Genomic DNA, 14,425 nt, shown 5'->3' on the forward strand with positions numbered 1-14,425 from the left:
TCGCTAGGTAGCGGGGGGGTCCGAGGTCCTTATCGGCCACTACAACATATGGCCACCAGCATTCAACAGATGGCGGAGGCAGAGGCAAGGCAGCTCACCAGGTGCAGCGAGGTGGCTGTGATCAGGATGGCCAGGGGTAAACTCTCCCACAGTACTCCAGCACAGGCAGGCGGAGCCTCTATTTCCTTCGCAGGACCCAGGGGTGCAGTCGCGCAGCTCTGTTGTAGGCCCAGGGGCAGCGGTGAGCGTTGGCGAATAGGCCCAGATTCTTGGCGCAGGCGGGGAAAGAGCAAGCCGTGAGGAGCAGCGGTGTAGGCCCATCACCACAGGCGAATTAACTGCTGGGCGCTAGGAGGATTTTTGGCAGGGCTGCTCCGGGCGGTCTTGGCAGACCTCTGAGGTGCGTGGTGGGGGGAAGAGCGGGTGGAAAAGCGGTCCCCAGCCGAGTGGTGGCCCTCAATGGCTCTCGGAGTGCGGCTGAAGGAAGGGCGTCTGGCGGGCAGCGCACCGCCGGTGGTAGATGCAGGGCGTCGCGGTGCAGGTGTGGGGTAGCAGACGTGAGCGGTGGAGCGGCACAGCAGACTCACCAGCTGCAGCGGAAGCTAAGTGTATCCGCCTTAGGCGCGAACGGGCCATCCAGTTTCAGCATGTAGGCAAGGGCGGCACAGGCCTCCAGTCCAACATCGGGCCCGGCAGGGTCCGCGCCGGATCCAGGTAATGGCGCTCACCCCAGGCCGCAAGTCAGCGCCAGCACAGCCCGCGCTGCCTCCAACGGCCCCCAGCGCTGGAACCTCAGGGCGGGCAGGAGTCAAGGCGGGGCGCAGGTCGCAGGTACTCCACCAGCAGTCTGGGACCAGGATCCCCCGGTCCTCGAGGGGAAATCCGCTGCACGGTCGGCCTCGAAGGCGGCCGCAGGTCCCCTGGCGCACAATGGCAGGCGGAATGGGTTCATCTCGCGGGCAGGCAAGGCGTCGGAGGCAGCGCCCAACACTGGCTTCTTTCTGCCAAGGGTGCTGGCGGATCATGCCGCACCGGGGAGTTCTAGAGGCCACGATCGCTGCGGCCGCCATTTTGAGTCAGCAGGGTGGAAAGCAGTCAGAGGCGGCTTCTGCAGCAAATAGGCTGATTTGCAGCTAGATTTCTGCAATGTTAGAGGGCAGATGAGGTGCGCTACTCCTCCATTGATTTTTCAGGCGTGCAGGGCTGGATTTGAGGAGGATGCTAGATGGATTGTGTACCGAGCTGCAGGAGCCTCGCGTAAGTGCGGCCATCTTGCTTGGCGCCCTCTAGCGCCCCCACTACTACACACCTCCTTTTCTAAAAGCCTCACGTGGTCAGGCCTGTCTTGTATGTCTCCAGATGACCCCTTAAATCATCCCTCTAACGACCAGAAGGAAACATGCCCAGGTCATCTGGGAATTTGCATGCAGTTTACGGTAGATCCTGTGACTGTCACAGGTGAGATCTGTGGCAGTTCTGGAAAAAGCCACGTTTCTCCAAAACTATATCAGCATTCTAGGCGTGAAAGAGGACAAAGCATCCTCAAAATTGATAGACTGTATAGGAAGTGGTGATTACCCAAGGAAAAACCCTACATGGAGGAAAAAATGTAGAAAGTGCAAATCCCCTTTTCCATTCTATTTACGCACTGTGTAAATAGTTAAGCATGTGCATACTCCAGGGAATGTAAGAAATGCTGTGAGTACTCCTGGAATTCATTATAACTACAATCAAACTCAGAAATGTTTGAAAAGGACAGGTGAAGGAGGCAGTGAATACATTTTTGACCTTTATGCCAATAACTTTGTGAATTAGACCCTCAGAAGTGGCACGGTGTGCAGGTCTTTCCTGTGACGATTTCCACAGCTGATTCTTCAGTGCACAGCTGCACTATCTAGTGGTCCATCCTTGTGAAAGCCTCAACATTAGGCCTTGCACAGTGAGAGGAGCTGTCTGTGTATTATTCAGTGTATTCTGATAGGCCCACTGCGATTGTGAGTAAGGCATTAATTCCAGGGCATTTTCCCACCTGGGTCAGATTTTCATTAATTATGCTAAAAGCCCCTTTTACCATAATATACCCCAAACCAATTTTATGGTTCACTTCTTGGCTGCTTACCTACAAATTTTATTCTATTCTGTATTTCACTGTTTTATATTCTCCAAACTGCTGTGTTACTGACACTTTCAAGCAATATATATACAGCTCAATGGAGAGGAGGGGGATAAGGTTTAGAAGGTATGTGGCATTTATGTCATTTGTGAAGTTAGTAAGGTATATTTTTGTGCATTTAACATTAGCAGATGTCAGTGGATTCCGCGTTTAATGTACATTGTTTAGTGCATTTGGAGTATGCCTAGGGGGCAATATGTGAACTTTTTCCAGGGAAGTGTTATGTCGTGAGAACTAAATAATGAATGCCAATGATTATCTTTTTTGTGATGGGATTTTTAATTTAAGGACCCGTTATCACAAAATATTCCTGGAAAAAGTAAGAAATTGTTCCTACAATGAAACTACGATGTTTGTAGCAAATTTGCAGCTTCCTATTCGTTTAGATAGAATTTTTGCAGTCCTCCACGAAACCTGTGACAGTCATACATTCCCATTTTATGTTTCTCCATACGTGCATTTGTACCATTGTGCACATCCACCAATTGTTGAGGGGTTGACACCCTGATCCGAGATCTACCCCTGCACAATTTCAGAACTTTCGAAAAAAGTTCTATAATTTCAACTGTAAGGAAATGAAACTTTGTGCAAAACAAAATCTCACAAAAGTGAAAAAGGTAGTTGACAGTTGAGGGATGTATTTTTGCCTTTTTTGCTGTTACTGTATACCGAAAGCATGCAAATGAGGGTGGACTGAAACAAAGTCGAAATGTTTAAGTTGGAAATTATAGAAGTTGGACAACTTGGGGAGAGGGCGACCAGAAACCAAAGCTTTTGTTCGGAATGGGGCAAATATCAGGAGAATGGAACCAGTGGTGCCGGGACGGAACGGGTGTGCTGGGCAGGGGAGGGGGGAGGAGGGCAAAAAAAAGAAAGAAAAATTAAAATTCACTTACCTCAGCATGCCGTCTCCCCCACGTCCTCTCCGTCCTCTTCCTGGCTTCTATGTGGACAGAAAGCAGGAAGCACTCAGGCCGCCCTTTGCCAATCACAACGCTGCAGTGTTGTGATTGGTCTGCGCACTGTGGTTCGGCACTAAGAAGGGCACAGAGAGCCTGCGCAGGTTCCCCGCCAGGCTGCGCATTGCAGCCCGGTGGGGAACATGCAAAGTGCGCATGACCGTTTGGCCAAACCATCATGCGCACTTAGAGTGCAGCAACCACTCCTCCTCCCTGAGGTCATGGGAGCCCAGCCACGCCCCTCTCTAATCGGGCTGATACTAAAAATAAAATGATAATAACTTATGTTATTATCATTTTATTTTTCCTTTTACACTGCTCCGAGAGCAGTGGGGCAACGCTCCTCTGCCTTAGCGGAGGTGCCGCCACTGAATGGAACGTTAGGTGAAGTTGAACACTGTAGCAAGGATATGAGATGAGAAATCTTGTGAAGCTAAGGGGGGAAAGCAGTGGAGATTTCACCCCAATCCTGCCCCTACAAGGATATATAAAAAAGTGCTTTCACAAAACATGATGAAGGGGGCGCATAGTTGACATTACTTCATAAAGGGAATGTTAACAATTGAACTAATTGAATTTTTTTTCTAGGCTACCCCTTTAATATTTTTCCATGTTTTGTTAAATTAGCTGTGTATAAATAGTTTTTGAAAGAGTATTTTTAAATTATGTTTTTAAACTTTGCTCTTGTGAAAAACACATTTCAAAAAAAGAATAAAAACGAATACCCTTATTAACATACCAGTGTAGAATCCATGATTTTCTCATTTGCAGTCTGTGGGGTGGCATAGGAAATTCTTCTAGCATGACATAACTATGTGCAGGCCACTATGACCTGTCATCATATTTAGTGGTAGTGAGTGAGGAATATCTAATAACGTACTCTTTTGCACGCAAACTCCTGCTACCCCATGCTAGTGAATAAATATCGAAATATTTACAATCTATCAGTTTTACAATCAAAAGTCAACTACCCTAGTTGCCTTGATATGGTGTCGGCTCATTTCCCTAATTAGTCTTTCAGTCTCTGAGACATTTTTCTTCTCCAACACGTATTTTTTATTCTTTTTCATTCATAACTATTGATAGAGCGCGATGGTGCTCTTAATTTGTAGGGGTGCATTATAGGCACGACTAGTTTACACCTACATATAATCCTTTGTCATGTTAAGATTTTGTCATTAGAGAGTGTAATGTAATAACGTGTAATGTGAAGCAATAGAGATATTTCTGACAACGTCGAGAAAGTGACATTGTAATCGTGATCTACATGATGAAGCTTTAATGTTGTGATTTTACAAGTGACTAATGGGAAATTAATTCTTTGTTATGTAACTCACTGATTTAAACGTGCATATTGTTTCTTATGTTAGCCAAATTTGTAGGCCTCATGTGTATTTCTCCCTGGCTCTCTAGACAGCCTGCTAGTAAAATTCTTGTGTATGCAGAATCTTTTCTTTCTCACGTTTCTGTTGCAGGTGGAGACCCTCATCTTTGTTAGTTAAGATAACGCTTTTGTTTTAGGAGTTGGGCTTAGGGAGGAGAGGATAAATTTGAGCGAGCGATGCTAATAATGTGGGACCGTGTTCCTTCTCACTGTGGTAGGCCTGGGAATCAAGGTCATCGAGCCAGTGCTGGGAGCATTGCAACTGCATGGAAAGTTACCTACGGGGAGGTGTCTAGCTGGATGGAACGATCGTGTGATGTGATGATGGGGGTGCCCTATGATTTTGGCGTTGGGGTTAGGGACAGAGTCCTGGAACTTCAGAGATCTACAGAGAGGAAGGAGCATCTTAGAACAAGCTCTGTAGCTTTATGCTACTTGATCCATACAACGTGAGTGCACTTCTTAGGAAGTCGTCACGCACTGACACCTTTTTTTCTGAGCTTACCTGGGGAATGCTACGTAGGGATGTCACGTTAGTGGTAGCATAGGGACAGTCTAATGCTTTTTACCCCAATGAAGAAGACTCTTGATGTAGGAGCAGTTATAGTCTGCGTCCTGATTCTAGAACTGATCATTCTTTGCATGCTTCACAGACTTCATTTTACCTATAGATTTGGCTTTGTATTAGTTCCAATGTACTTCCACACCCTCATCCTGAGGTGCTTGAATGTCCAGTTGTTCTTGGCTTTGTAATAAACGAACTAAACTTTGAATCAGGAATCAGTGGTTCTTTGGAGTCGCGGTTCACTGAAATTATGATACACAATTTGTGTAAGATAATTCTCCCCTCCACACTTTTAAGCAGGAACCAACGTTCCATCGACCAGGGGCTCCAGAGTAAATCTATAACGTGGACCCCGGCCCCATCACTATTTTGGTCCTCATGGCTTTTATTATAGGTATTATCGTTATTTAATTAAGGGATCTGGTTTTAGACCTTTGAGGCCTTATTTAGGGTTTGGCAGAGTGGAAGGAAGGCTGTAAACCGGTGGTCCTCCTGACCCGCCAAACAGGCTGATTCCTCCATACTATTCAGAGTCAGGATGGAAAACTGTTCATTGGCCCCCAGCTGTGGGCCCTCGGAGGCGGGCCTGTAACTCTGCCCACTTAATTTAAATGGGCAGGATTAGAGGTCCGTTTTCACTGTCTGTCACCGCAAGGAAAACCCTGGCAGTAAGGGAAAGTGAAAACTGCTAAATGCTCCCTGGCCATAGGAGAGGACTCCCGTGGCCAGGGGAGCATTTTCTTCAAGAAAATAAAACAATTTAAAGTTTGGTGTAAGGCTCTGTCATGTTGAGGGAACCCTGCACAAAACTGCAGAAAACATTGACAGAAATCGCCGTTATGGCAGTTCCTGCCAACGCTATACAAATAACCTCCACCTTGGCAGTCAATCCTAAATTAGCGGCCCGCCCCTTCCTAATGTTGACGAAGAAATGTACTCCTTCTCCTTGACAGAGAAATGTGCTGCCCGTCTATATCAAAATCGGCCCCTTTGTTTTGCTCAAAATAAATAGTTTGCCAAGCAGGCGCTTTAAACATAGCACCTTCTTTGCAAATTTCCCATCAGGCCATCAAGGATCTCTAAATATGAAAGACAGTCCAGGCCAGGGTGGGAAGAGGTTATGACCTCTGATGGGAGAGCAGGGCACCCATGAAGCCCAAATAGAGTCCATAGGCTTTTATGTGCATGTCTCCCAGTTGGGTGCCTGCTCTTGTGCCAAGATGCCCTCTGGAAAATAAATAAACATTTAAATTAATAAATAATTACATATAATATTCAGCATTCATTCACTCCTTATAGCATAGCCATTAGTTGATATGTCACAATATTTGTATGCAATGGAGGGTGTATTTTCTAACATAACGGATGGAAAATGAAAGGGAAATGTAGACACTAGCAGATGTTCAGAAACTGGTATCGTGACAAGGACATATTGAGAGACGGGCGGACGGACGGACGGACAGACAGATCTTTTGTTATATCTATCTATAGATAGATAGATAGATAGATAGATAGATAGATAGATAGATAGATAGATAGATAGATAGATAGATAGATAGATAGATAGATAGATAGATAGATAGATTGCCCTATCACACAGAAACATGTCTGCATACTTTAAAATCACAAGTAGTTGTGTCACTCAGTAGTTGTCACTCAGCACATGAAGCTTACCTCTCGTGGGCGGGGCGAGCGGGGATCCAGGGTGCGTGGGCGGTGCATGCGCAGCTGTGACAGGGCTCGTGCGCGGCTATGAGCCTGCTGCAGGAGTGATGCTCGTGGTCTGTTAGCACGCTGCAGTACCTGTGGTCCCGCACCAAAGATCCTGCTGAAAGATGCATCCCCTCGAGCAGGACCACCTGGAGAACAGAACCGCAATCAATACACCGCTGCTCCCGCTTTGCAAACAACCCCATTCGAAGAAATGTTTAAACTAAAACACGTGGAGGCTACTGCTTCTTTTGTTTTTTTTAAAGCCGATTTGCTTTGAGTGCGTTACTTGTTGATGTTTAACAGCACAAGGTCGTGTTTTGGGGTACACACGTAATCACGTCAGCACGTAAAAGATGACACATTAATGGTAGGCCATTAAACCTTTCCCTTGAGCATTCTCTTAAGCCATATATCCTAAGAATCCTGCGTGCTTCGTGTCAAGGATGGCAGTGTGCACAGCGTTTCAGCAGAGGAAAAACACTTCAGCATCTGAACTTGGGAAAGGTTCATATTCCATTTAACCATTGCTCGCTGTTGGGGGGGACATGCCTCTTGTTTTATAACACTTCCTCATCATGCCATATTATCATGGGCATGTTCTCATTTTTCCTCATCAACCGAATGTTTTGATATTATTTTGTGTAATACATTGTAATGTATGGCTCCTAATATGTAAAAGTAAGATTAATATTATATTGTAACGATAAATTAGGCATTTATATTTTAAAACCTTATGAGCTGTGCATTGGATATTTCGGAATAGATTTAGGAACATTATTCAGTGTTCACCCTACCACAAGCATACCATGAAAGCTACTGAATGTAATGATATTTAACTCACTTTGTTTTATTAAATAATTCTTTAAATAATGATGTTTCCCTTATCAATAAAATGTTTGGAAATAAGAGGGTACCAAAGGGTCCCCCGAAATTCTAATAAAGCAAATTAATGCAATTATTTATTAAGAAAGTATCTGGAATAGGACTAGTATTTGTATAAGGATACTTGAGACGAGTAATTTATTTAAACATTAACATTAATATAAGAAAACAAATTACGATAATAAAACAAGTTAATTAAGATAATATAGCAACATCACAAAATCACAAAATAAAATGATGGACGGAGTGTTGAAACTTTTCAAACACTCACACAGAATCACAGATCTGGGTTTAATCCATTGTTATTTTACTCGCCACGTCACCCTAGTTTAGACCCACCCATATGCAAAGCAGTCTTGACCCTGTTGCTCATGGGAACAGCCCAGCCCGAACTGCCAAGCCAGGTCCTCCCTGGACTGGAAACAAGCATCCTAGGACCGGTTTTGGGGTTTCACCCCTCTTCAGCCAGGATAGCGTGAATCCAGTGGCGCAGCGAACAAGCTGGGGTTGAGTGTTTGAAAAGAACACTCTATCCATCATTTTATTTTGTGATGTTGCTATGTGTGCCCTGCCGCTGGATTCATGCTAGTCTGGCTGATATGAGGTGATACCCCGAAACCGGTGCCAAGATGCGTCTTTTCAGTCCAGGAGGACCTTGCTTGGCAGTTTGGCTGGACTGCTTCCATTGGAAGCAGGGTCAAGCCTGATTTGCATATGGCTGGGTCACAACTGGGGTGACATGGCGAGAAAAATAACGATGGATTGAACCCAGATCTGTGACTAGCGGTGAATGTTTGAAATGTTTCAACACTACGTTCATCATTTTATTTTGTGATGTTGCTATGTGCACCCTAAGTAGCTAAGGGTATGCCCAGACGTGGGTCCTTTGCTTGCTGTGCCACAGGATTCAAGCTGCTAGCCTGGCCGATGAGGGGTGATACCCCGAAACAGGTCTCAGGATAATTGATTCCACTCCAGGGAGGACCGAGGTCCCAGGATGCTTGTTTCCGGTCCAGGGAGGACCTGGCTTGGCAGTTCGGGCTGGACTATTCTCATGGGGAGCAGGGTCGACTGATATGCATATGGTTGGGTCCAAACTGGGGTGACGTGGTGAGCAAAATAATTATGGATTGAACCCAGATCTGTGACTGGGGGTGAGTGTTTGAAAAGTTACAAATACTCCGTTCTTCATTTTATTTTCTGATGCTGCTATGTGTGCCCGAAGTAGCTAGGGGTATGCCCAGACATGGATCCCCTGCTTGCTGAGCCACTGTATTTAAGCCAGCCTGGCTGATGAGGGCTGATATCCCGAAACCGGTCTCAGGATTCTTGTTTCAGTCCAGGGATGATCTGGTTTGGCAGTTCAGGCTGGACTGTTCCCATGGGGGACAGGGTCAAGACTGATTTGCATATAGCTGGGTCCAAACTGGGGTTACGTGGCAAGCAAAATAACAATGGATTGAATCCAGATCTGTGACTGGGAGTGAGTGTTTGAAAAGTTTCAACACTCCTTCCATCATTTTATTTTGTGATGTTGCTATGTGTGCCCTAAGTGGCTAGGGGTATGCCCAGACATGGGTCTCTTGCTTGCTGAGCCACTGCATTCAAGCTAGCCTGGCTGATGAGAGATGATACCCGGAAACCGGTCACAGGATGCTTGTATCAGATCCATGGAGGACTTGGCTTTGCAGTTCGGGCTGGACTGTTCTTATGGTGAGCAGGGTCAACGCTGATTTGCATATGGGTGGGTCCAAACTAGGGTGACGTGGCGAGCAAAATAACAATGGATTAAACCCAGATCTGTTACTGGGGTGAATGTTTTAAAAGTTTCAACACTGCGTCCATCATTTGATTTTTTTTATTTTGTGATGTAATTAAGGTAATATAAGCACTAAAGTTTACAGTTAGGCTAAGTAAAAACAGTCTCTCTATGGCTACAAAAAACGAATTTAGAAACAAAATGCATGAGTCATGACGAAATAGTTACGATGAAGAGATGGAAAGGAGAGAATGGGTAAAATAAAGGACAAACTTTCTTCCATAAGGAAAGGACAGATGAGGAAAAATCAGCAAGGGGGTGTCAGTAGAGGAAATGGCAGGGAAAGACAATGCATAAATGAGGGAAGTGTTTACCCAATCCCACAGTCGATGGGAGACTGCTATTGGACTTCTTAAAGTTCTCTCTTTGATCACTGGCATGTCTTCCTGTAGCGCATAGTGCACTGTATGTCTGCTTCTTTGAGAGTGCACAAGAACTAGACTGCTGTCTACTGCCCCTATTAAAATAACAATACATTTCAAAAACCCCATCACACACACTTGATCCATCCACCCATGATGCAAAAGCAATACATATTTCTGACTTAGGGGCCGATTACGATGTCATGAAAGCATTCCCATCGAATCGGGTTAGGAATGCTTTCTGAACTATTTGTATTTGGGGAGTCCTACTGACCGATTACGATGTGTCTGGATGGTTACGGACTTGGTTCGGTAGGACTCCCATTGACTTCAATGGGAGCCTTTGTTCCAAACGAAAACACAGGCTCCCATTGCAAAAAAAGGGGTGGGTGGGGAAAACCTTGCACCCTGTGACGGGCACCCCTGTGGTTGGGAAGGGGGGTCCCTTAGGTACCCCCTAGGGCCCCATCTGGTGACCTATGGGTGAAGGGGTGCCTGCTACGGGCCCCCAAAGTCCGATTCCCACAGCCGTTTCATCTCGGCTAAACTGATTCGGAACGGCTGTCTGAATCGGTCATCGTACTCGGTCGTTCGGAAACCGTCTCCATTGGGCTGTACGATTCGGCTCTGAATGACTTGGGCTGCCTGAATTCTGTTCGGAACTGATTTGGACAGCCCGGACGGCTTCTTTGCTTTGTAATTGGTGGTTTGGAAAGGTGACCGATTTGGTCGGGAACATAGGTTCCGAATCGGATTCGCATAATCCAAATCCTGTTCGGAGCATTTCATGACAACATCGTAATCGGCAACTAAGAATAGGCTGTTATCTATGCCTGACAGAAATACATCTTATACTTTTTATCCACCCGTCAGTTGTTTTCTTCCACGCCACATTTATTATATTGTACACAAACATTCCGAGTACCACAGGAGGAAGTAGAACGCAACAAACTAGGCCACAACCAGGCGCGCAACAGCCATTGGACTCAAAGGGCTTCAGCCCCCCCCCCCCTGTCGTGTGTGGCAGCCTGGGGTGAGACAGCTTCCCGGGGACACACACAGCCGCACCAGAGCACTTCACAGGTCTTTAAAAGACCATTTGCATGTTAATGAAGCCTTGCTGTTGTTTCACCCCTTCTAAGAGCCCCTGCAGCTCCACTCTGCCTATTGCTCACCCCTTCTAAGAGCCCCTGCAGCTCCACTCTGCCTATTGCTTAAAGATTCAGCCCCCCCAAATTTTTTTCTCACCCCTCCCCCCCACCCTCCCTGAAATGTGGCTCTAGTTGCGCCTCTGGCCACAACATTTGTGGTTTGCCTGTCAAAATGGAACATGAAGGAAACAGTGAAGGAAGTGAAGTGCTAAGTGAGTTGTACAGTAACTGGAAATAAAGTTAAGGAAAATTAATTGGAGTTAGGGTTAGGGATATTTGGAACATAAGATGACCAGATTTGGGGGCAGAGAGCTTAATTAGTTTTTCTGATTTCATTCTTGTCAACTAGATATTGAAACAAAAGGACATTAGGCTCTAAAGTCTTTGAGTAGCTGAACCTCAGAAAAATGCCTTCACATTTTGGGGTCAACCCTTAAAGGCCCTCCCTTTCTCTTTCCATACTCTGGACTATAAACCAACATTCCCAGTAATATAGGACAGAGATGATGAAGAAGTCTAATACAAATCAACAGCGACCACACTAAAATGGACCAATAAGTAGATGCAGGTAATCCTGTTCAGATTATTGCGCCTTGTGAGGAAATGGATTTTTGCAGTTTCACCCCCACCTTTTGCCCCACTTTGTGACTATTAAGCACTGGTGACTCTGAGGGTGCATTGAGGCCTGCTATCAAGACCTCGCTATCCAGACCTCAGTGTCAATGCTCTGATCCTTAAAACTATATGCTTAATTAGCTCATACCCGATTGGCATAACTTCATTTATTTAACCCTCTCTAGTATATGGTGCCAGGGGTAACCAGGGCCTGAAAGTTGAAGTGTCCCTCATGGACTGCAGCACTTACTGTGCCACCATGAGTGTGATGCAGTAAAACATGTCGCCCAGACTGCCACTACAGACTGGTAGATCATTTTTTAACCTGCTATGTCATCTTTGCCATCTAAACTAATGACAAAGTCCAGACCTCCCTTCTTAATCTATATAAATTACCCCTATGGTAGGCCTCTCGGGCCTTATGGAAGGGTGCTGCATATTTAAAAGTAGAACATGTATTTTTATATATCTTAACAGTAAAACCCCCAACTTGTTATTTTTACTGTGGAAAGGCTAGTATACCCATTGGCAAGTACAGGGTTACCTGCTGACAACTCAGCTAAGCGAACGTCTGAATGGGACTGCTAAAATTGGTCACTCAAGGTATCAAAAGAATTGTTGCATTTAACCTGTCCTGATTCCCAAGTCAAATTTAACGTAACTTTTAAGTAAAGGGCAACTATAGAAAGTTGGCTCTCTGTTGCCCAAGTTTTCTAGTGGCCATTTACGGTTGCTGGCAACGAGACAGCCTTCTGCCCTCCTGGGGAGATGTATTAATGACTCCCAGGAAATGACACAGCAGAGGACTGCTGTTGGAAGAAGTATTACCTCTCCTTGTCTGGAACACAAACAGAGTTGAGCCCAAAAAGGCAAGCTTCAATGGGGAAGTCGCCTTTGAAGGGCAAATAGTGGACACACACAAGACGGGATGCTCTTTTGTTCTGGTAGACAGGTGGCATTCAGGACAAAGAGGGGGAAACAGTTGCCAAACCAGTTTTTCATGGCTGCTCACACCTAAGAAAGACTTCCCTGCTGTTCCACAGACCTCGGCAAAAAGAGGCTTCACCAAAGACTCGAGACTGCACATGCAGGTCCTGGACTAGCATAGAGAGGACCATGCCTGTGTGCCCTGCTTCAGGAAAACCCATCTCCAAGCCCAAGACAGAAGAGGTGAAGTCCAAGAGTGAGTTGGTGAACTTCTTGTTACAGCACCAGGGCTTCAAAAGCTGAAGAAGTCACCTTGGCAAGTTGGTAGCCACAATCGCTCGAAGGACAGCAACCCATGTGGGCAAAGTCGCCCCACCAGGTTTGTGGTGCAAAGGATGGCCCCAACACCGCCCCGTTGACTGGATCAGCATTCTCAGCTTCCTGTATCCCCTGCTATCAGGACCACTCCATTGGTGTTTATAATGGTTCACCCATAGAGCCTGGAACTGAACTGGAGACTGCTTTGACTGCAAGGTAAATGCCCTGCTAAGCCTCACTGCCCCATGCGACTGGTCACCCAAAGAGGGTCGGAGTAACCAAACACAACTTTACAAAAGTTTTCCAACGTTTTCAAAGTAACTGCTAACTGCAGTAGTTGCCAATGCTTTTTTGTGATTAAAGTGAGAAGGCAATGATTTACAATTTGCATATTAATTTGTATCTTCTGGACACTGATGGATTTTGTACACTTTGGTGTCTAAACAGTCTTACAAATAAGATCTATTTTTATAAATTGGGGTCAGATTTCCTTTATATTGTGTTTCTTTATCATTCAATTGTTTCTGTACTTCTAAATGCTTTGCACTTGTTCCTTTGTTAAAGCCTGACTGCTCAAAGGCACAGTGACCCAGGTTTGAGTTAACGTTTTTTTACAAATGAGCCTGACTGGACCCAAGAAAGGTTTGTGAGTTTATTACATGGTGAGGTCACACACCACAGCATAATGCACCACAATCCTCACACTCCTCACCCAATATATTACCTTATTGATGGGAAGACATGATTTTCTAAAATTACTTCAGCTACCTATATAAGATCTCAACGAGCAATAAAATTGAGTATAGCATAATGTACATCTCATAGCCTTCCTTGATCAATACACCAGTTTGACCTAACACTTAAAGACAACCAAAAAGGATGAATAACAGCTACCTGCATCTCACCAATATTCAAAGGAAGGTTCTACTCTTAATGCTGTTAGATCTCCTATGGATATGTTTTTGAAACCACGCACACCAAAGGTTAAGTAGATAATTTTAGAAGGTTGAGGCGTGCTGAAGAGGAAACGTCCTCTAAACCAGGACGTAATAAACAAGTAGCAGATGCACCAATCAACGTTGAGTAGTGTCCCCCTTATAGCACAGCCCGGGTGGGCAACAAAGTTGCAAAAAATTGATCAATGTTGATGTTGTCGTTTACAACTCAAATATTTATTGTAGATAATTCATCTGTGTTTCAATCTTCATTATAATCATGAGATTCATAATTTTGCAAGAGAAAATAATTCTATTTCACTCTCTTTTCATTTGAATGTCCTACAGCCTCGGGCTTTTTGACTCTTTTGGTCACCGCTGCTAACACACGTCGTTTCTGGCTTCAGGTGTTTTAAGCATAGTCACCTTCACCATTACTTTTTGCAAACAGGTCGATACATCTCTCCTTTTTATCATATCTTTATAGGACCTCTCCTGATGAAGGGTAGATCCATACCCGAAATGCATTGAGGATTACACCATACTTCCTTGGTTCTAGTGAATTATTTTCTCTTTTACACAGCTTACTGAGGGATGGCCAAGTCTTCCTATGAACAACCAT

The 14,425-nt window shown here is 45.1% G+C and overlaps 1 protein-coding gene across 1 annotated transcript in view; it reads right to left on the reverse strand.

Moving 5' to 3' along the window:
• Positions 1-14,425, reverse strand: part of C3_2H11orf16 (chromosome 3_2 C11orf16 homolog) — a 117,152-nt gene that overhangs the window by 100,702 nt on the left and 2,025 nt on the right. Inside the window, exon 2 of the mRNA XM_085648137.1 lies at positions 6,756-6,940. Coding sequence (XP_085504263.1) covers positions 6,756-6,922 — 167 coding nt within the window. The 5' untranslated portion in view covers positions 6,923-6,940. The remainder of the gene's footprint in view (positions 1-6,755; positions 6,941-14,425) is intronic.

Source organism: Triturus cristatus, chromosome 3_2 (genome assembly GCF_964204655.1).
Source record: "Triturus cristatus chromosome 3_2, aTriCri1.1, whole genome shotgun sequence".
Classification (NCBI taxonomy): domain Eukaryota; kingdom Metazoa; phylum Chordata; class Amphibia; order Caudata; family Salamandridae; genus Triturus; species Triturus cristatus.